Genomic DNA, 20,807 nt, shown 5'->3' with positions numbered 1-20,807 from the left:
ATCGGAGGTAGCCTAGCACTCGATGACACAGGGGTTATACTGGTTCAGGCAACGTGCCCTACGTCCAATTTGAGTCAGTTGATGACTTTATTCCTGAGCCTAGGTACTCAAAGTTTGCTGTGGGGTTATAAACGGAAGGAAGAAAGATGGAGGGTACAAGAGGTCCGGTTGGACTTCAGATCGGTTGGACTTCGATCTGAAGAGCTAAGAGTGACGGGAGCTCCGCTATGCGTTAAGTGTTTGAGCGTGCGCTCGAGGTTTGAACCTAGTGGTTCTGCTGTTGTGTCTTAGTGAACTGATCGATCTTTTTATTGGGAGAGAGTGCATCCCCTTTTATAGATGATGGGGATGGCCTTACAAGTGAGAGAGGGAGAGTATACGTATGCTAAGTCTTGTTGCCCACGCCGTTGGGTATAAGACGATTGTAGGCGTCCATAACACTGTTAATACCAGATGCATGTGGGAGGTTGTGTCTTCTTCTTCTGGTATGACAGACGTCGGTGTCCACCATACTGTTGATGTCGAGAGGCATGCAGGGGGTTTTACCATGTTCGCCTAGTACGATAAATGTCGGCGCCCACAATACTGTTGATGCCTAGAGGCACGTGGGAGGAGCCTTATCGTGTTTGTCTGGTATGGGAGTTGATGGCGACCATAACACTGTAGGGAAAATATCGACGCCTACAACACTGTTTGGGAAGATCGCAGGGTACTGTCCTGTAGGTGTACATGGTACGGTCCTTGGTATTGAGGTTGACTTGAGTGTCATTTCTTACTTTCTCCGTCCGTTTCCTGGTCCTTACCGAGCGTGCGTCTCCGGTCGGTTGGTCCCAGTCGGCTCTGATTGCGCCAGTTGGAGAAGAGTTGTGAACAGGGGTTCGGCGCATCCCCGATCGGGGACGCGGGACGGAGTCAGAAGTGGTGTTTGACCAGACCTTCCGGTTGGAGAGGCCGTTCGGAGGCGGGCCAGAGTCGGAAGCGGGCGTCGTTCCTTCTTGGCCAGGCCTTTCGGTCGGAGACTGAATCGCCCTTCTGTCCTGTCGTTTTAGGTATTTGGGTCGGCCCATGAGTTGCGCGTCGTTCGTGACGTTGTGTGCTGGGCCGAGCCTTTTGTTGAGAAACCGGTTTATGAGGGACCCCAGATTTATGAACCCGACCGACGGTTCTAATAATGACTTATAAACTAGCTCTACACATATTATTTTATATTTCAATAGGAAAGAGAGAAAAAATATCCAAGGTAAACACCACCTACACTTGGCATCTAGCCGTGTCGTGAAGACCTTATTTTCCACGCCAGGACGAGACAAAAGCGTGAACCCCATTTCCATTCCATTTTTTTTTCTTATTCTGCTGGTGGGGCCCACATCTTATAGTTCTTAATTACCCTGTACAGCAGTTTTATTAAGGCTTTAGTTAGCGTACTACCACTGCTGCTTAACACCAAACAAGATCTCTCTCAAGCCCCCGGTTTCCTCGCACACCCACCAGCCACCACATGGCCGCCTCCTCCCTTTCCACCTCCACCCCTAATGGCAGATGCTAGGCGGCGGCGCCCCTCTTGAGAAGTAAAAGGGAAAGATTTTTGCCGCCCGCGGCCCGCGCCCTGCTAGGGCGCTCGGCCTAGGTCGGGCCACACAAGGTAGCGCCTTCCGCCTTGTTGCCTGATCCACTCCTGTTCCGTTCGAAGCAGCCCCAGACCGACGCCAGGCGCCCAGGCCAGTGGTCGACGCCCGCGGCGAGCTGAGACCTGAGAGGCGGTGTCGTCACCGACTCCGGCGCCGGTCAGGGTTGCGCGTCTCACGTGCAGGTAAGGTCACTTCTTCCCTTCCCATGCCTCGATTGATGATTCATAATAATATTGACCCTTTTTTTTCCATTTTTATCCGTGTTGGGTTCAGTGGCAGCTGCCTGATGGCTCCCCCCTGTATTTTGGATCTGCAGGTTGTGATCTTTCTGCCCGTCGATGTGCGATTTGTCTTCGCTTGATCTGAGTGTCAGTAAAGCTGAGACCGGCTGGCGTTGTTCCTGAAATCTGTTGATTTATGGGGAGTCAGACAATGGCATCACAGGCTAGGGGAGGTGGAGGAGGCGTGGGTGGCAGTGGCGGTGCCGGCACGGCGCAACACGGGCAGATGCAGAGCCTGGCAAGACAAGGGTCTCTGTATAACCTCACCCTTGACGAGGTGCAGTGCCATTTAGGAGAACCCCTACACAGCATGAACCTTGAGGAGCTGCTGAAGAGTGTCTTTCCTGATGGCCTGGACCCTGATGGTGGCACTACCAGCCAGTATGAGCAGAGTTCGGGCCTCTTGCGACAGGGGAGCATCACGATGCTGCCTGAGCTCAGCAAGAGGACTGTGGACGAGGTGTGGAAGGGCATCCAGGATGCTCCAAAGAGAAATGTTGGGGAGGGTGGTCGGCGGAGGCGGGAGCGGGAGCGGCAGCTGACGCTTGGGGAGATGACGCTTGAGGATTTTTTGGTGAAAGCTGGGGTTGTTGCCGAAGGATATCTGAAGGACTTGAATGACGTAGGCAATGTGGAGCAGGTCGGGAGCGCTGGGGCTGCGGGTTTGACCGCTGGGGCACAATGGTTAGACCACTATCAGCAGCGGATTACAGCTATCGAGCCCCATCAGCACGGGCAACATAGTTTGCCAGGTGCTTACATGCCGGGTCGGTTAGCCCTTCAGCCTCTGAATGTTGGGCCAGGTGTTATTCTGGAGTCATACTCTGATGGCCACATTACTTCACCAATGATGGGTGCACTTTCTGATTCTCCGACGCCTGGTAGAAAGCGTGGTTCCCCAGGAGATGTGGCAGATAAGTTGATGGAGAGAAGGCAGAAGAGGATGATCAAGAATAGGGAATCAGCCGCTCGTTCAAGGGCTAGGAAGCAGGTTGCAATATATGTTTCCTGCCTTTCTATGTTTTATCTAATTGATTGAGCTAGTTTTTCTTGTGATCTGTGAGTAAAATTTTAGAAATGATGATGCTGTTCTTCTTAAGCCTGAGTATTACTTGCACTGTATTTTCAACAGGCCTACACTAATGAACTGGAAAACAAGGTATCTCGATTAGAAGAGGAGAATGAGAAGCTAAAGAAGCAAAAGGTGCTTTAGTTCTTTAATACAATACCATCAGAATGTCACCATCGTTTTGCTACAAGTGTTGCGCCCCGCCCCTACCCCCCCCCCCCCCCCCCCCCCCCCCCCCCCCCCCCCCCACACACACACACACACACACACACACACACACACACACACACACACACACCTGCTTGATTGGCGCAGAGGTGCAGTTACCAATTAGTATTTTCACTTTACCATTACTTTCTGCTTCTGAATATGTGTCATTTTACTCTTATTGGCATCTGCCTCTAATTTCTGTTCACATTGTGAAGCTACTTTTAAGACTTGCATCTATCTAAACATCCTTGAATCCCTTGACATTTTTAATTTTCATTTGTTCTATCCTTTTTGCTTCAATTGCTGGAGATAAACCATGTTCGGGTAGGTATACAAACTAAGATCTGATGTGTCACACGTGTTGGTTGATCCAATTATGAGATTTGTGCTGTTTGTCCCTTCAACTATTTATTGGGGTTGATGCAAATACCAAAGGGAAATTATAATTCTTATTTGTAGTTTTAGCTGCGAGTGTTTTGAAATCATTCAGTTAATCATGATTAATCAATGTACAAATTTGTACATGTTTGTACAGTGCCTTTCTAGGCTCCCTTCTTTTTAATACAACAGGCAGCTCTTCTGCTGGTTCTGTTTCAAAAAAAAGATTAATCAATGTTAATCAACAAATCTTTCCCTGGACACCAATTAGGTGCATCAATTCGATTACATTGGTTAGTTGACTAATCATTGACTAGTCGACTATGTCTCACTGGCAACTTGGCTTCAGCCCAGTAGTATCAGAGGCCCAGACCACAATAGCTTGGCTTGTCACCAACTGTATATACTAACACACAGCCGCAGCTTTGTTTTTGAACTAGCCGATCCTCACCCACTGCCTGTAATGGAGCACGAGTGGGAAAGGGGAAATTTCTCCTGCCTGCCACCTCCGCCTACAGCTTGCCACGCTGCAGCCACCCCGCTTCCATCCCAAGGTGCACCTCTGTCTCCTTCCCGCAGAGGTCCATGCCACAGTGTGCCACACCGCACGCCCCGACCTCTGCTCTCTGGTTGCCGGTTGTCTCCTCTGTCCCTAATCTGTGTGCTAAACTTCTCCATCTAGTCTCTACTAGATTTGCAGTCAATGATACTGGGATAGCCAACCCTAGGCAATAGGTTGCCCTGGGCCAACTATTCAACTAGGGTGACTAGCCCTAAACTAATCGCGACTCACAAGTCGACTAGTTGTTGCCACTCGATTTATGATTTGCAAACACCGGTAGCTGCTTATCTTTTATTTACGCTAGTTATCCTCAAAAGGCCACCAAATGTTATTATACACATTCGAAGTAATTGTATGTGGTGAATGATGTGCCAAAAAAATGGATAAACATGTTCATTTAAATTCTAAGAGAGCCATTTTATGTTCTTGCTGGATACATCCACATTCTGATTTACTGTCTTGCATCAGAAGGGTGCATCCCAAGCCTGCTATATCTAGCTCTAAGTTCTTAGGGTCTGATTGGTTGCCTGTATAGGTTCAGGCTTGCACAGTATACTGCATTAGCTAGTACGCCAGATTTGGTCATATTAGACAATGCAGATTTGCACAACCTGATGCGCACACAAAAATGAAATACTCTCATGCCTCATACTTATACTAGAACATGAACCTCAACTCGAACATGGAGGTGACTACATGGAACAAAAAGTAAACAATCAAACACAATTTTATTTTTATCAAATGCAGCTTGCCTGTGCAGAATGATCAAACGCCAAGACACTGCATACGTTTACACTGGCTTAGGTTACGCTGCATAAGGTCTAATGCAAACAACCAATTTAGAGTAGAAGAGAACTACTGCTCTACGGACATATGATGTTATATTTATAATAGAGAGCTCTTGGTTGTTATTATCATTTGTTTGTGGAAACTATATTTTCAAGTTTTTCTAGACAACTCAAAAGTTTTATAAAAAAAATAAGTTCTAGTGTAATTTGGAGAAGTTTTAAATGTTAAATAGTTTGGGAAAAATGCGCAGGTTTGAGTTCAGAGTTCAGTCATTTACACAGATGTGTTAGTACCATTATAGCTAATGTTCTTTTCTTTATATGCTACTGTTGATGGGTGATATGTAACTAACTTTTCAAGTTTGGACTTGATATCTTGGTCTTTGTTGCTACATTGTGATGACCACTTGATATTGGTAACTCAATAGTTTATACAGACACCTGTTCATTGTTCAGTTAGTATGTTTGTAGCCTCAATCTCAAACTTAATTTCTACCCAAGTGATCTTGTTTAGTTGGTTGCAACTTTTTGCTCTTTTATTTAGTGCTTATGGTATTAGATGGCTATTATGTTACTAAGTAATTCGTCTTTCATATTGCTGTAATATTATCAGAGAATGAGCAGGTTGAAGCATTTTCCTGACATCGTATTCTGACAATTAATTTTCTCATGTGCCAAAAAAAATAAAACAAAAATAAATCAAAACCAAGGCTCTGGCGCTCTACTACTGATGCAAATGCTTAGATAGTTGCAAACAATCTATTGGTCTGATTTCTTGGTTCTTTTATTTAATTCAATACAGTTCCCATGGTAGGTTCTTGTATTCGTGTACTCTGATGGATTCCGTTGACTCACTTACCCTGTTTTGTGTTATCTTCAGGAGTTGGAAAAGATACTTTTCTCTGCGCCTCTTCCGGAGCCCAAGTACCAACTCAGGAGAACAGGCTCAGCGACTTTCTGATTGTATCCAGAATATCTTGTTTTGTAGTTTCTAAGTCCTGTGGCTTGTAAGTTTTTGCCTCTTCGGTTTAGAAACATTTGCTAGCTTGGGAGTTTTTGCTTATCCTATCTCGATGGTTTGCTCTCTCCCTCCCCCCCTCCCTCTCTCTCTCTCTTAGACTAGCAGGAGCCTAGCATGTGATGTCCGAGGCCTTGCTACTAGCCTAGTATGTAAATCTGCAGGACACATGTAGGTGGTCGTAGTTTGTTTAAATGGTGTGACTTAACCCTGCTCTTCCATGTGTGATATTTCTGTGCTTGCGAAGCTTGCATTGTGCCAGATGGATAACTATGAGCAGTATGGAAATCCTTACTTTGGTAACCGGAGTTAAATTACTTGACTCTTGTGCTCGTTATTCTGTCCATGACCTTGTATTGTATCGGGTGATAGTGACAAGAGTCAGTTTCTTGATGCATCTTCTGGGAGAATCGCTTAATAATGAACTCTTCAATTTCTCGAAATGCTTTGCTTTTTCTGAAATGTTGGTACAAGGAATCACTTGATTCGTACGCCTTGCAACATACTAGCTCTGTTCTTAAATAACTGTCGTTGTTGGTGTGCGTGCCGTAAGTTTGATTCGATTTATAGAAAATGCTTACAACATTTATATTTTCAAATAAATTTATTAAAAAAACTATATTCAAAGATCTTTTTAATGACACTAATTATATACCATAAATATTAATATTTTTTAATATATATTTCGTTAAAGTTGTTTCTCGGAAAGTGAGAACAGAGGGAGTATACGTTATTATATTTTTATTTAACATAATAATCTGTTAGGAGATATATTACGGTTTACTCGTGAATTTAGGTATTGCAGTTACAGTTAGTCAGGGCTACTTACCCTAACCCCACTGCATCGTATTGTGGAGCCCCGGTCGGGTGCTGATTCGAGCTGTGACTGCTGTTCAATTATCTGCTGGTGAAACGTCGCGTACAGCCCGATAAGATGCTGATGTGTTTCCTTCTGAAGAATGGTGTTGAATTGTTGATGTCTGCTCTACCAGCATGAAGTGTCAATTGTTTCAAGCACAGATTGAGAAAACCAAAATTCAGTGCAGATTCTGAACCTCGCATTACCAGTGCCTTGATTTCAGATGTGGGTTTAATTTAGTGATTAAATTAATCATGCTCACTTCTGATGGGGCAAATCGGATGATTTATGTCACATACTAGAAGTGTAGAACAGTGCGCTTTCCTACACCTTGCAAATCTGTAACTGTAACTGTAACCGTGATAGGCTTCGCTAAACTCGCGTCAGATGTGATAGGCGTAAAATCTAGTTAGTGTGGGTGGGCCTGCGTGGGCCGTGGGGAGCAACTGGTCAAGTACTCGAGTGGTCAACAACTTCGCCTTCGGAAGAGAAGGAGCAGCGAAGGGAAATCAGTGGGGATGAGCGCTCAACTTCCTCCGCCGACCGCGAGCGGCAACCGCCTCGCGGTCATTGCGGCCCACTTATCATGCCCTCCGCTCGGCAGTCCGGCAGCCATGTCCGGGGAGAAGGAAGCCGCCCTCGCCGCCGAGCCCACCGGCACCCCAACCATGTCAGCTTTCTTAATTCTCTCCAAATCCTGTACCGTCACTTCGATTTGGTAGCGTCATGAGGGAGTAATTCACTTTGATTTGGTAGCGTGATGGCGATTTGTTAGCGTCATGGCGAGTAATTCGTTCTAGTAAAATAAGCAAAAGCAGAGAGTGCCCTGGATTTTGGTTCCTAGGTGTTGGACTTCAGTGCGGAGCTGTACTGATCCCAATACGAGAGATGGTTCGTGTAGTCAGGATCGTATTCTGTTGAGGTGGTTAGATTTTATAGGAGACGCCGATGTGCTTAGAGCCTTAGATTATCACTCAATTGGGTGAATCAAGATATCCCATTGCAGTATGTCCATAGTGCTGATTCAGATGGCAACAAGGGCCTTGTTTTTAGCAGGTATGTAGTTGAAACTACCACATGCGGGAGCAGGAGCAGAACCTCCTCTCCTCAACAGGAGCTCAGTTGTCATAAGACATAAGCTCAATAGTTGGGCAATGTTTGGTTACCTCCATCATCTAGCAAAACAATCCCACACGCTATGACATCTGGTAGAATTGGCTATTGAGCTCCAGAAAATATATCATTGGCTTAGCAGCATTCGTTTATCTGTCACGATGCACGGCTAGGGAAACATGCAGAAATCTTCAGATAACTTCTCTGCATAGCACTCCCTGTTAGCTAATCAAGCTTGGGCATCATGCTTGTTGCTTAGATATGTGAAATACTAGTTAACATGTGCTAAATTCAAACTTCATTCTTTTTTACTTGAAAAGCATTGGTGCTGGCTGTTCAGGTAATTTATGTCTATGACTACGATTTTATCCCCTTCACACATACATGTCTCATACGCCTCCATTCACATGGTTTCTTCTGTGCCTTTTGTAGTTTTGACAAAATTATTCGGAAGGAGATCCCATCTCAGGTGGTTTATGAGGATGAGAAGGTTAAATATTATCTGTGCTATCAGGATAAAGTTCCTATTGTTTCTAATGTTATGGATGTGACACTTTAAAATTAATGATGCCTCTGTCACCTTTGGTGCTATGGTGATGTTCCTCTTTGACATGCCATTGGCAAAACTCAAGAACCGTTTATCCCTTGACATTCCTCCTTGAAATTCTGGGCTCCAACATCTGGGGAAGTTTGTGTCTATGTTTATCACCGTTGCTGCCATGTCAGCAGGGGATCTCACATCAAAATCTATAAGGTTTAAGAAGGAAATGAATTGGTCTGTCCTCAACAAATTGTGCTCCTGAAATAACACCTTAGATTTCCTTGGCAAGCCAAACACCTTCAGAAATTTATCTTCATGGATATCAAGAGTCAGATTGAAATATTAGTGTAGTATGTGATTACAGTTAAACTGTTGTGATGCCACACTTGATGACTATAACTGCAGGTCCTTGCATTTAGAGACATATCACCACAAGCTCCTACACATATTATAATCATTGTGAAGGTTAAGGATGGATTGTCTAGGCTGTCAAAGGTATGCATGTATCTATTCCCCATCTTTATGGATTGTATTTTGCCAAGTATTGTGCCTTGTATGCTGCTGGATTTCATCGTGGAGTACTGGATGCTTGAAAATATGACCAGTTTACCTTATGCTTTGAATGATAATTGATAGGTGTACTTTTCTGTGTTCATGAATGATTATGGCACTTCCTTAATGATAGCTGTTTTCAGGAAATCACTATTTTTTGTGGTAACGGTTTGTCGTAAGTGTACCAATACATATGAAGGTTCATTTATCTGTCTGATTTTATTTTATTTTTCATTCGTTCTGGCAAAGCATGCTAATGGATCCACCGGTTCAGACCTTGCCTTGATTTGTGCCATTTGTGGCATGAGAGCTTTTGAGGTCGCAGGGAGTAGAATACACGCCAGCCTTATGCGAAGGTTCAGGGAGGCAGGAACCAGGATTTGAACCCCGGCCGGTCAGCCCCTAACTGTACTAAGAGCTTGACCAACTGAGCTACGTGCGGTTTCCTGTCATGAGAGCTTTTAAGAATGATGACTTGTTAATTATCATATTTTGGAATATAGTAGGCTCATGTTCAGTACACTGAGGAAAACTTTATCTTTCTCCACAAGTGCGACTAGAATAAGCAACTATTAAAATCTTTCGCAGTTCACCACCTCACAAGTCACAACCATTTATGTTTTTAGTATGAACAAATATGATTGTAGACTGCAGCTGTTTGATGGGACTTAACCCTTGAAGACCTTGCCTCTCTGCACCCTGCACCTCATAACACTTCTGAATATGAATGGCAAAACGGCAGTACAGTGGAAAACAGCAAACCTCACACCTTGGTTTAGGACTTATTTAGGGATTCAAGGTTCTTGGTGCATATACTGATGCACAAATAATCTACAGTAACTGTAATGCATTGCTGTGCTTGTTCCCAGGCAGAAGAAAGGCATGTCGAGATTCTGGGCAGTCTTCTGTATGCTGCCAAGGTTGTAGCAAAGCAGGAAGGGCTTGATGATGGCTTCAGAATTGTCATCAACGATGGTCCCAAAGGATGTGAGTATCGTTCACTGATTCTAAGAGGGCCCATCTTGTTGGTGCCCCTGGTGGGGAATGGGGTTTCGACTGATTTTTCTGTCTTCTGTTATTACGTAGCTCAATCGGTGTACCACCTACACCTTCATCTTCTCGGGGGACGGCAGATGAATTGGCCACCGGGCTGAGTTGGTATTGCACAAGGGAATTTACTTCTAGAAGGCCAGAACTATTGTGGTAAGACCCAAGCAAGGGCTTCGTGGGACATCATGTACACTCGTTAGGAATTCATAACACACCGTCATTTGCAGTTTGCTTCGTGTTACAAAACTTGTTATTAGTTGGAGAACAGATTCTGTGTACGGAGCTCACCGTGTTAAAAGAGCAGAGGAGGCTAACACTCTCGGTAGCTATAGTACAAATAAAGAGATCCACTTAGATTAGAAAATGTCGAGACTACTATTTACACAATATAAATTATCACTACCTGTGGTTTGCACATAAACTTTTTCTTTCATCATGCCTTACCTTTATTTCCATCCCTTTTCTTTTTTAGCATGTACCACTTTCACTCTCTCCAAGCATATGTAGCTTCTGCAAGCTACTATGACAAGTGTAGAGCATTTATTTTTTTATCCGATCCTACATGGCCTTTAAGGCTACAAGAAAAAAAAAAGGCGTTGGAGAATGCCTAATAGTATAAAAACAGCGTTGGGGAAGGCCTAATAGGATAAAAAAAAATCCATTTCATGACGTCTTCTGTTTCTCGATTAGTCTTACCTGGTAGTCTAGCCCTCTGTCCACAAAAGAATGTAATTCTCGTTTATCAAGGAGTCAATTAATTTGACCTTTGACTGAAGTTATATTAAAAATACTAATATTTTTTATACAAAATAAGTATCATTAGATTAATTATAGAATATATTTTCATTATGAATTTATTTGAAGATATAAATGCTAATATTATTTACTATAAACTTGATCAAAGTTGAGCAAAATTGATCGACACGGATCTCATAATTATATTCTTTTGTGGATAGAAGGAGTACCCTCCTTTCTCTCACCACATCTAACAAGAAACACACTCTCCTCAATGATGGCTAATCATGCGATTGTGCTTGAAGCCAAAACCGGAAAAAGATCATCTCCTCATTTTTTTTGTTGAAACCGTACCTCCTGACAAATTGAAACCCAGCCGTTTCGAGAGGAACATCGAAACAACACGAGATGCTACAACCCGGCGCACTGTTCAGCACCCAAACGCCAGATTTCAGCAAGCAGCCATCTCGTAGTCGTAGGTGGAGGGACTCACGGCCAGGTGGTCGCCCGCACGAAGCAGACGCGGAGCGCACTTGATTTGCAAGTCCCCACCAGTCCACCACCAACCCCCCACCAAACAGCCCTGCACGGCTGCACTACTCCACTCCAACTGACCAACCCCCAAAAGGCCAAAACCCTTCCCCATCCGAGGCCGTCTCGCTACTCACCTCCCGCACCGCGCCGCCGCCGCCGTCTCGCACGCGGGGCACAGGACGCGCGCGATCCCCTCGCGTCCGGATCGCCATGGCCTCCACGGCGTTCGCCACCGCCAAGTTCTTCCCGGCCCACCTCGACTCCTCCCCGCGGATCGCCCCCCACCGCACCGCGCCCACCGCGAATCTCACCTTCTCGCCGCTTTCCGCCAACTCCTCGTCCCTGCTCCGCCTCCGGTCCCCGTGCCCGTCCGGCCCGGGGGGTAGGCTGCCCCCGCCCCCACCGCCTCGATCGTACGGCGACGCCGGCGGATCTGGCGACGCCGCGGACTCCGGAGGCGGCGACGGCGGACGCCGCGGGGGCATCCTCGGGCTCTTCCTTGCCGGCTGGGCCGCCCGCGTCGCCGCGGACCCGCAGTTCCCTTTCAAGGTGCTCATGGAGGAGCTCGTCGGCGTCACTGCTTGCGTGCTCGGCGACATGGCCTCCCGCCCCAACTTCGGCCTCAACGAGCTCGACTTCGTCTTCTCCACCCTTGTCGTCGGATCCATCCTCAACTTCGTCCTCATGTACCTCCTCGCCCCCACCGCCGGCGTCGCCGCCGCCGCCTCGTCCGCCGCCAAAGCGCTCCCCAGCCATATGTTCGAGCCCGGCGCGTACTCGCTCGGCTCCCGCGTCGCCACGATCATGTCCAAGGGCGCCACCTTCGCTGTGGTCGGGTTCGCGGCCGGGCTCGCCGGGACCGCGATCTCCAACGGGCTTATGGCGATGCGGAAGCGCATGGACCCGGCGTTCGAGACGCCCAACAAGGCGCCGCCCACGCTGCTCAACGCGGCCACCTGGGCGCTCCACATGGGTGTCAGCAGCAACCTGCGGTACCAGACGCTGAATGGGGTCGAGTACCTGCTCGGCAAGGTCGCGCCGGCGCCGGTGTTCAAGGTGTCGGTTGTTGCTCTCCGCTGCATGAACAACGTGCTTGGTGGGATGTCCTTCGTGCTGCTTGCCAGGTTGACCGGGGCGCAAAAATCAGAGAAGCCGGCGACGGTTGCGGAAGAGAAGGAGAGGTTGATAGCTGTGGGCAATGCCGCAGCAGATGCTATCAATGAGGCAAGGGATGGAGAGGGTAAGTAAGTGGTAGAGGAGAGGGCGAGTAAGTTGATGCTGCATCGTCCCACACTCTTTTGCTGCTTCTTGGACATAGACCAAGAAACCTGTAGAGTTGGTTGGAATAAGGAGTGGAGTGAGGCTCAAAACTTTTTCTTTAAGTCGGTTTGTGGTTTATCGGTGTTGATGATGACATGCTTAGTGATCTTAGAATAAAGTTTTTTCTCTCATGCTCATTTGATCGTTGACTGAATGGGTAGCCTGCTTGTTATACCTTCAGTTGCTTGATTTGCATGCAGTATAGTATATATGATTCTGAATGATATTATGATGTCAAGATGAGAGGACTCATTGACCTAAGGGGGAGTTGTTGATGAGACCTAGTGTTTTCGTAAGTGCATAGGAGTCAGGCCTTCATGTAACCAAGCTAGCCAGGGGCAAAGTGCAGATTGAAACTTTTGTTGGAAACCGTTTCTTTTGTTGAGCACATCTAAAACCTGATGTTTGCCCCCTCTTTCTGATTTTGCACTGGTTCATGGTTATGTAATAATCAAGATTCCACATTGAATGCATTACTGATGCAATAAGGCCACAGGGCCACGCCAAAACAATGCATGGGTCTAAGTTGTTTGCTGCAACTACATTTAGGTATTAGTGCTACATTTCATTGTAACTGTCATGCTTAAGATCAAGTGGGGAAAAACTTCTGGTCTTATGACACCAGAGATTTTATAGTCAAGTTGGAGCATTTGGAAAATAATGAACAGGGTGGGAAAGAATTTCGGTGTTATCAACTGATTGCATCTATCAATTCACCTTAACCAGTAGGTAGGGCTTTATGGTTCATCAGCTTGTATTGTATTTGGTCTGTACATGCAACTTTCCAGTAACAGACATTTTAGTATTTTTTGACTCGTGTATAGTTGTTTGGTCATTGGCATATTGTCATCCTTGGCAGTACAAATTGAACCGAGGATTCAAATTTGTAATTCTGGTGGAAGTAGACCTAAACCTCCAAGGGTCATGGAAGCAATGTTATAGCTGTGTATGTATTAGTTGACATCAGGATATATATGCTCTTGTGCTAATCATCTACCTTTTTTTTTCTCTCCAAAAATCCTATAGATATAGGAGAGCGTATTTTGCTTGTTTCTGTGGCCGTGTAGCTGTTGCTACCAAACGGGACAATCTCGATAGGTTCTAAGCTTCAGTGCGACACTCGAATAGGAGTGCTTCTTGTTGGTCATGCATCATTTCTCTTAATCTGGCTTATGTTTGTGTTAGCTGTGCTTTAGTGCTTATTCTAAAAAAAAATTCTCAACAAAGACAAGCAGGAATAGTTTCTACACAATGGAATGGTTTGATATTTCGCGTTTTGGCCAATAGGTTTCCGACACTCGATTTGGAGTTTGTTGTGATGCTGTTGTTGGCAGAGGATTTTAGGTCCCCAAATACGGATGCCGCTCACCGTTGTTGGTAGTAGACGGCGACCTCCAGCGATTGCTGGTCCAGCCGTGTCCAGGACTGAGCTTTGACAGGTTGTACTTGCTTGACATGTTACGCTTGCTAGGATCGCAATTTCAGGCGTGGGGTGATCACCCCTCGAGAAAGAGACGCGACGACGTCAAATCACCAGCGGATCGGCTCGGAGCGGCGCGGAGATTAACATGTGTGTTTGCACCTGGCGTGCATCGACGTGCAGCCTGAACTGAACTGGACGCGCGCGCGCGCAAGCAGAGTCCATGCTAGTCCACGGGCACGGTCGCATGAAAGCCTTTGTCACAGTCACAGTGCTGAACACGGACACGGCATTTGGTTGCTGCGGACTCGGCGTCTCCTTCACGCCGCCGCCACCTGCCTACGGTCCTCGTCATCCGTCTGTAGCTGCCAAAGCAACTTTCACGAGAACCTGCGTTCGAAGGGCTGCCCGGTTGGCCTAGCCTAGCCAGAGACACAAGCAATCTACTCTACGACAGGTTTCGTGCCGAATCCAGCTGCAAATTTTTGGCACATTTCCGCTGGCGCAGGCGCTGCCAAATGCGCGGTTCGGAGACGGGCTACTTTTTACTCGGGAGCTGGCAGGAATTTCGCGGCCCGCTCTTGTCTGTTTGGGTCGCCCGGCGTGCGCCGGCGCGCTTCTCTAGCCATATGATGCCTTGGACATGCAGCGCGGCGCGCGCGATCACGGCGTGTTCTATTCTAATGGTCTCGGTGGAAAATCACACGTCATACGGGCATGCCAAAATAACCTGAGCCTTGTGAATTTGTGATCGAGGCAGTCCAGGTCGCGTCAAACTCCGATCGAGCGCCACACGTAGGTGTTTCAAACCGGTTTGCCACGAACCAGTCCGCAGCGTCTACGCAAAAAATACACTAATTCTGCTCATAATTACCGTATTTTCCCTGTCTCCATAGTCTATATATATCCCGGTTTGAGCGGATTTGTGCAAAACTGGGTTCATGCACCTTAAGGAATGTTAGGGTTTTTTTTTTCTAAAGGAGAGAACGGTACAGGAGAGGCAACAAACCAATGATTAGGCTATCTCCAACAACACCACCTAAAATACAAGACCCATTCGTACTTTGGGTAGCGCTACAGGCAAAAGGTTCAATACATATTCGGCATCTTCTCCAACAATAAGACCCAAAAGAGAATCCTTTCTGCAAATAGGTTTCCAGGAGAGAGGATATCCATATTTGGATTGTCTCTCTCAGACAACCCAAAATAGGCCTCCCGTATAGGTACTCTGTTGGAGACTGATTTTGGGTTTCTCACTACCTATTTTGGGTTTAGGTCTCCTTATTGGAGACAGTCTTAGCGTGGTCAAACTGGAGATCTTGAAATGAATCTGTCATGTGGAGGTTCACTCTGTTAGAGATAATTCATGATAGAGTTGTAATCTAATATGTAGATGGTTGTTACCAGAACTCCTATAGATAGAATAGAGTTAAATTAGGATTGATGTATTGTCCGCACAGGAGTTCTAGTTCAAACCATCTATATCTGTAACATTTGCTTTTCTATGTAAACATGCAACCTATGGTGAGCCAAGTTAGGCAACCATAGTTACTATCATTATCTTTTATGGTAATCAGAGCCGCCTCTTCCTAAAATAGATCTACAATCCAATCTCGTCGGCAAAAAGGGCAACGACGCAAGGGCGATGTGACGTCTCCTTCCCCGACGTGAAGATCCGCGACAAGAGGGCCGCAACGCAGAAGTCTTTGTGACGCTCCTCTCGCGACAACAGATGGCGTCGTCTTCTTCTCACGACGCAAGATCGCTCCTCGGACACCCGGTGTCGGAGAAACTCACGCGGAACAATTATGTTCTATGGAAAACCCAATTCCTCCCGGCTGTTCGTGGTGCCAAATTGCTAGGCATCCTAGAAGGAACTATTCCTGAGCTGTCGCAAGTAATAGAAGCTGAAGTCGACGGCAAGAAGAAGGAGATTCCCAACCCAGAGCATGACTTATGGGTGGAAAAAGATCAACATCTACTTGGCTATCTGGTAAATTCGGTCTCCAAGGAAGTCCTAGCCGGGATCACGACTGCAACGACCTCTGTCCAAGCTTGGAAGGCGCTGGGGGTCATGTTTGCAGCACAATCAAGAGCGCGGGTTACTAATCTGCGCATGCAATTGTCCACCGTCAAGAAGGGAAGCCTCACGACGGCGGAATACTTCAACAAGATGCAAAATATTAAAGATGAACTTGCTTCAGCCGGTGTCAGCATCAACGATGATGAGGTGGTTGCTCATATACTTAATGGATTAGATTTTGATTATCATCCTTTTGTCTCTTCTATGATGGGTCGATCAGGAGAGATCTCTCTTTCTGAGCTTTATTCACTTCTCATGGAATATGATCTTCGACTTGAGATGTATCAAGGGTCTGCACAGTATCAATCCTCGGCCAATGTGGCATCTCGAGGACGTGGCAATCGTGGGCGCACCGGTGGCCGTCGTGGTGGCGGCAGATTCAATCAAGGGCGCCCAGCTCAAAACAATCAAAACTTCAGCAACCAAGGCAAAAATCAGCAGAGCAACAAAAGGATGCCATGTCAAATATGCAAGAAGGATAATCACGAAGCCAAACAATGCTACTTCCGCTATGAAGAAGATGATCAATATCGTGGGCGACCCACTGAAGCTTATGGTGTTGACACAAATTGGTATGCTGATAGTGGGGCTACAAACCATGTCACTGGCGAGCTAGAGAAGATGACAGTCCATGACAAATACAGTGTCAAGGAAAAGGTCCATACTGCAAGCGGCACAGGTATGAATATTAGTAATATTGGACATGCAATTTTTCATACCCCGTCACGTAAACTTCATCTTAATAATATTCTTCATGTACCTGCCTCTGCAAAAAGTCTAGCCTCCATTCATAAACTTGCAAAAGACAACCATGCTTTCTTTGAATTTCATCCCGATTTCTTTCTTATCAAGGATCAGGACACGAGGAAGATTTTACACCACGGTAGATGCAAGGGTGGTTTGTACCCTCTCATCCCAAAAGAGGGGCTAGAGTCGAAATATGGAGCTTTTGGAGTTCATCTCCCATCTACATCCCTATGGCATAGTCGTCTAGGTCATCCTTCTATTCCTATAGTTCAGAAGATTCTTACTCAGAATAAATTACCTTGTGATAGTTCTAAGAGTTTGGAGTCAGTTTGTGATTCATGTCAATGGGCCAAGAGCCATCAACTTCCTTATTCTATATCAAATAAAATTTCGAGTGCTCCTCTTCAATTAATCTATTCTGATGTATGGGGGCCAGCTCCAATCTCTGTTGGGCGCTACAATTATTACGTGAGTTTTATTGATGACTATAGCAAATATACATGGATCTATCTCTTGAAGCACAAGTCTGATGTGTTTCATGTTTTTCAAGATTTCCAAAAACTTGTTGAAAGAAAATTCTCTAAGAAAATCCTTTGCGTTCAGTCCGATTGGGGAGGCAAGTATGAGAAACTAAATTCTTTTTTTAAGCAAGTTGGGATCACGCATCGTGTATCTTGTCCTCATGCTCATCAACAGAATGGGGCTGCCGAACGTAAACATAGGCATATTGTTGAAGTCGGCCTAGCTCTTCTTGCTCACGCTTCCATGCCTCTAAAATTTTGGGATCAAGCTTTCCTTGCTGCCACATATCTCATCAACCCGCTTCCCAGCAAAGTCATCAATTTTGAAGTTCCCAGTACTCGCCTCCTACAAGAACAACCTGACTATAGCAATCTACGCACTTTTGGCTGTGCGTGTTGGCCCAATTTGCGACCATATAACTCCAAGAAATTATCTTTTCGATCAACCCAATGTGTTTTCCTTGGCTATAGTTCCATGCACAAAGGTTTTAAATGCCTTGATATTTCTACTGGCCGTATATATATTTCTCGGGACGTTGTGTTTGATGAAGCCGTTTTCCCGTTTTCAAAACTACATCCTAATGCTGGCGCGTTACTCAGAAAAGAAATCGTTCTCCTTCCTTCATCACTACTCAATCCCGGGGATGATTATTGCACTGCCTCTGATATTACTAATGCTAGTGGAGCTCAAGAAAATATTGCAGGCGATCTTGATTCACAGGTTCCTGGTGAACCAGTCTTTATGCCTGGAGCAGTGCAACATGGTGCAGCAGATCCTAGCAGCCAGTCCGATGGTGATTCAGGCACAGCTATCGGTGGTGATCCATCTGATCCGATCGTACCTGCCACTGCAGACGCAGACGTCCTCAGCGAAGCTTCGTCGGATCACGCGGGCGACGCGGTTTTGGATGATGCAAACACACCTTCCTCACCGGCATCCAACCACACGCCAACACCTACATCACCCAGTGCATCTTCGCATGCGTCTTCGCATGCGCCAGCTCAACCACGGCATCAAACACGTCTACAAAGCGGTATTACTAAACCGAAAAAAATGTATGATGGCATGATCAAATATGGCCTTTTCAGTGCTATTGGCGAGCCCAACTCTGTTGAAGAAGCACTCGCTGATCCTAGATGGCGACGAGCAATGGAAGCTGAGGTTCAAGCTCTTGATAGAAATCACACATGGCATCTGGTCCCAAATAAATCAAGACACAACGTAATAGATTGCAAATGGGTATTCAAAATAAAGCGCAAAGCTGATGGAAGTATTGATAGATACAAAGCTCGTTTGGTAGCGAAGGGCTTCAAACAGAGATATGGCATTGACTATGAGGATACTTTTAGTCCAGTTGTTAAGATGGCCACAATTAGATTGGTACTATCTGTTGCAGTTTCAAGTGGATGGTGCCTTCGACAACTTGATGTACAGAATGCGTTCTTGCATGGTGTTCTGGAAGAGGAAGTTTACATGAAACAACCACCAGGGTTTGAGAACTCTGAAATGCCTGGGTACATATGTAAATTGGACAAGGCTATCTATGGACTGAAGCAGGCGCCCAGGGCATGGTATTCTAGGTTAAGTTCCAAACTCATCACTTTAGGCTTTGTACCTTCAAAATCATATATGTCTCTATTTATATATCATAAGCGTGGAATAACCATCTATATGCTCATCTATGTCGATGATATCATTGTTACAAGCTCATCTTCTGAAGCAGTAACAGCTCTTCTTGCTCATTTGAAAGAGGATTTTGCTCTAAAGGATATTGGCAAACTACATTACTTCTTGGGTATAGAAGTCACAGAAGAAGCAAACGACATAACTCTCTCTCAAGCTAAATATGCGCAGGATGTTCTAAAACGTGTAGGGATGCTCGGGTGTAAACCTTGCACCACTCCTTTATCCGCATCTGACAAATTGTCAAATTATGCTGGTGACCCACTCAGTCCTGAAGATGCTACTCGCTACAGAAGTATTGTTGGTGCTCTTCAATATTTGACTATCTCACGGCCGGATCTGTCCTTTGCTGTGAACAGAGTTTGTCAATTCCTTCATGCACCAACATCTGTTCATTGGACTGCAGTGAAAAGAATACTAAGATATGTGCAACATACTGTTGGTTTTGGGATGCGTATTCAGAAAAATTGGTCATCAGTTATTAGTGCTTTCTCCGATGCAGATTGGGCAGGTGATCCAGATGATAGGCGCTCCACAGGGGGCTTTGCTGTATTTTTTGGCAGCAATCTAATATCATGGAGTGCGAGGAAACAACCAACTGTCTCAAGATCTAGTACAGAGGCAGAATATAAGGCTACGGCGAATGCTACTACAGAGATAATTTGGCTTGAGCAACTTGTTGCTGAACTGGGTATTAAATTGCAGCGCACATCAATTCTTTGGTGTGATAATCTTGGTGCAACATATTTATCAGCTAATCCAGTGTTCCATTCTAGAGCAAAACATATTGAAATTGATTTTCACTTTGTACGAGAGAGAGTTATGAGAAGGCAACTACAAGTTCGATTCATTGCTTCTGGAGATCAGCTTGCGGACGGTTTTACAAAAGCTTTACCAGTTACAAAGATGGATGCGTTTGTTCGCAATCTTAAACTTCAAGGTGGCTAGAAGAGTTTAGATTGAGTGGGGGTGTTAGAGATAATTCATGATAGAGTTGTAATCTAATATGTAGATGGTTGTTACCAGAACTCCTATAGATAGAATAGAGTTAAATTAAGATTGATGTATTGTCCGCACAGGAGTTCTAGTTCAAACCATCTATATCTGTAACATTTGCTTTTCTATATAAACATGCAACCTATGGTGAGCCAAGTTAGGCAACCATAGTTACTCTCATTATCTTTTACACTCCTGCCTCCCCCCCCCCACCACCACCACACACACCCACCCACCCTCAATTCTAAGCTCTAATTGCACCAGATTTGACGCCAATTAACTCTCCAGATCACATCCCCCGCCCCCTAATGAACGCTCCAGTCACATGATCAGAGGAACTGTACGTCATGTACAATGGCTGGGTTTTTTTCATGACACCACTGATATCGGAATCTAGAGCCACTCACTCGTAAAGCAGCTATGTAGCTTGCTCTGTCTAAAACAAGCATAGATATTCTTTATAGTGGTAGTTGCTAGGAAGGACCACAGCAAAGAGGAGCAAAAGGTGAATGAATTGCGATGGCTCACTGGTCCCAATATATCAAGAAACTATTCCCCTAAATATACATCAGCGATGATGTTGCATGCTCTGCAAGTTGACAGGAACTGGAGACTAGATTACACCAAACGTTTATCTAAACTGACCATAAATAATATTAGAAATCCACGAAAGAAAACTCATGCTCATGATTTATAAACTAGAAAGCTTCTCCTAAAA

General features: G+C 45.5%; 3 protein-coding genes and 1 non-coding gene across 5 annotated transcripts; all 4 read left to right on the top strand.

The window, feature by feature from the left end:
- Positions 1-1,447: 1,447 nt before the first annotated feature.
- On the top strand, positions 1,448-6,312 carry LOC136457227 (ABSCISIC ACID-INSENSITIVE 5-like protein 2). Of its 2 annotated transcripts, none has more exons than XM_066457283.1 (4): positions 1,448-1,810; positions 1,945-2,900; positions 3,042-3,113; positions 5,797-6,312. In XM_066457283.1, exons 2-4 carry the CDS (start codon positions 2,046-2,048, stop codon positions 5,875-5,877), a joined length of 1,008 nt encoding a protein of 335 aa, XP_066313380.1. In that variant the 5' UTR covers positions 1,448-1,810; positions 1,945-2,045; the 3' UTR covers positions 5,878-6,312. The 2 variants fall into 2 exon arrangements, with proteins under 2 accessions (XP_066313380.1, XP_066313381.1); XM_066457284.1 differs by having other exon boundaries at positions 1,902-2,900.
- Positions 6,313-7,238: 926 nt separating this feature from the next.
- LOC136457231 (14 kDa zinc-binding protein-like) lies at positions 7,239-10,413 on the top strand. Its single transcript, XM_066457291.1, has 5 exons — positions 7,239-7,463; positions 8,339-8,396; positions 8,853-8,942; positions 9,869-9,986; positions 10,086-10,413. Exons 1-5 carry the CDS (start codon positions 7,312-7,314, stop codon positions 10,151-10,153), a joined length of 486 nt encoding a protein of 161 aa, XP_066313388.1. The 5' UTR covers positions 7,239-7,311; the 3' UTR covers positions 10,154-10,413.
- Positions 10,414-11,378: 965 nt separating this feature from the next.
- Positions 11,379-12,810, top strand: LOC136457226 (protein RETICULATA-RELATED 3, chloroplastic-like). Its single transcript, XM_066457282.1, has one exon. It carries the CDS (start codon positions 11,529-11,531, stop codon positions 12,564-12,566), a length of 1,038 nt encoding a protein of 345 aa, XP_066313379.1. The 5' UTR covers positions 11,379-11,528; the 3' UTR covers positions 12,567-12,810.
- A 3,460-nt stretch (positions 12,811-16,270) lies between these two features.
- Positions 16,271-16,409, top strand: LOC136462088 (small nucleolar RNA Z247). The gene has a single exon (XR_010760609.1). It is a non-coding gene; the product is annotated as a small nucleolar RNA Z247 (small nucleolar RNA).
- Positions 16,410-20,807: the final 4,398 nt, after the last annotated feature.

The sequence above is a fragment of the Miscanthus floridulus genome, chromosome 6, assembly GCF_019320115.1.
Source record: "Miscanthus floridulus cultivar M001 chromosome 6, ASM1932011v1, whole genome shotgun sequence".
Classification (NCBI taxonomy): Eukaryota; Viridiplantae; Streptophyta; class Magnoliopsida; order Poales; family Poaceae; genus Miscanthus; species Miscanthus floridulus.
This window is presented reverse-complemented; position numbering and strand designations above follow the sequence as displayed.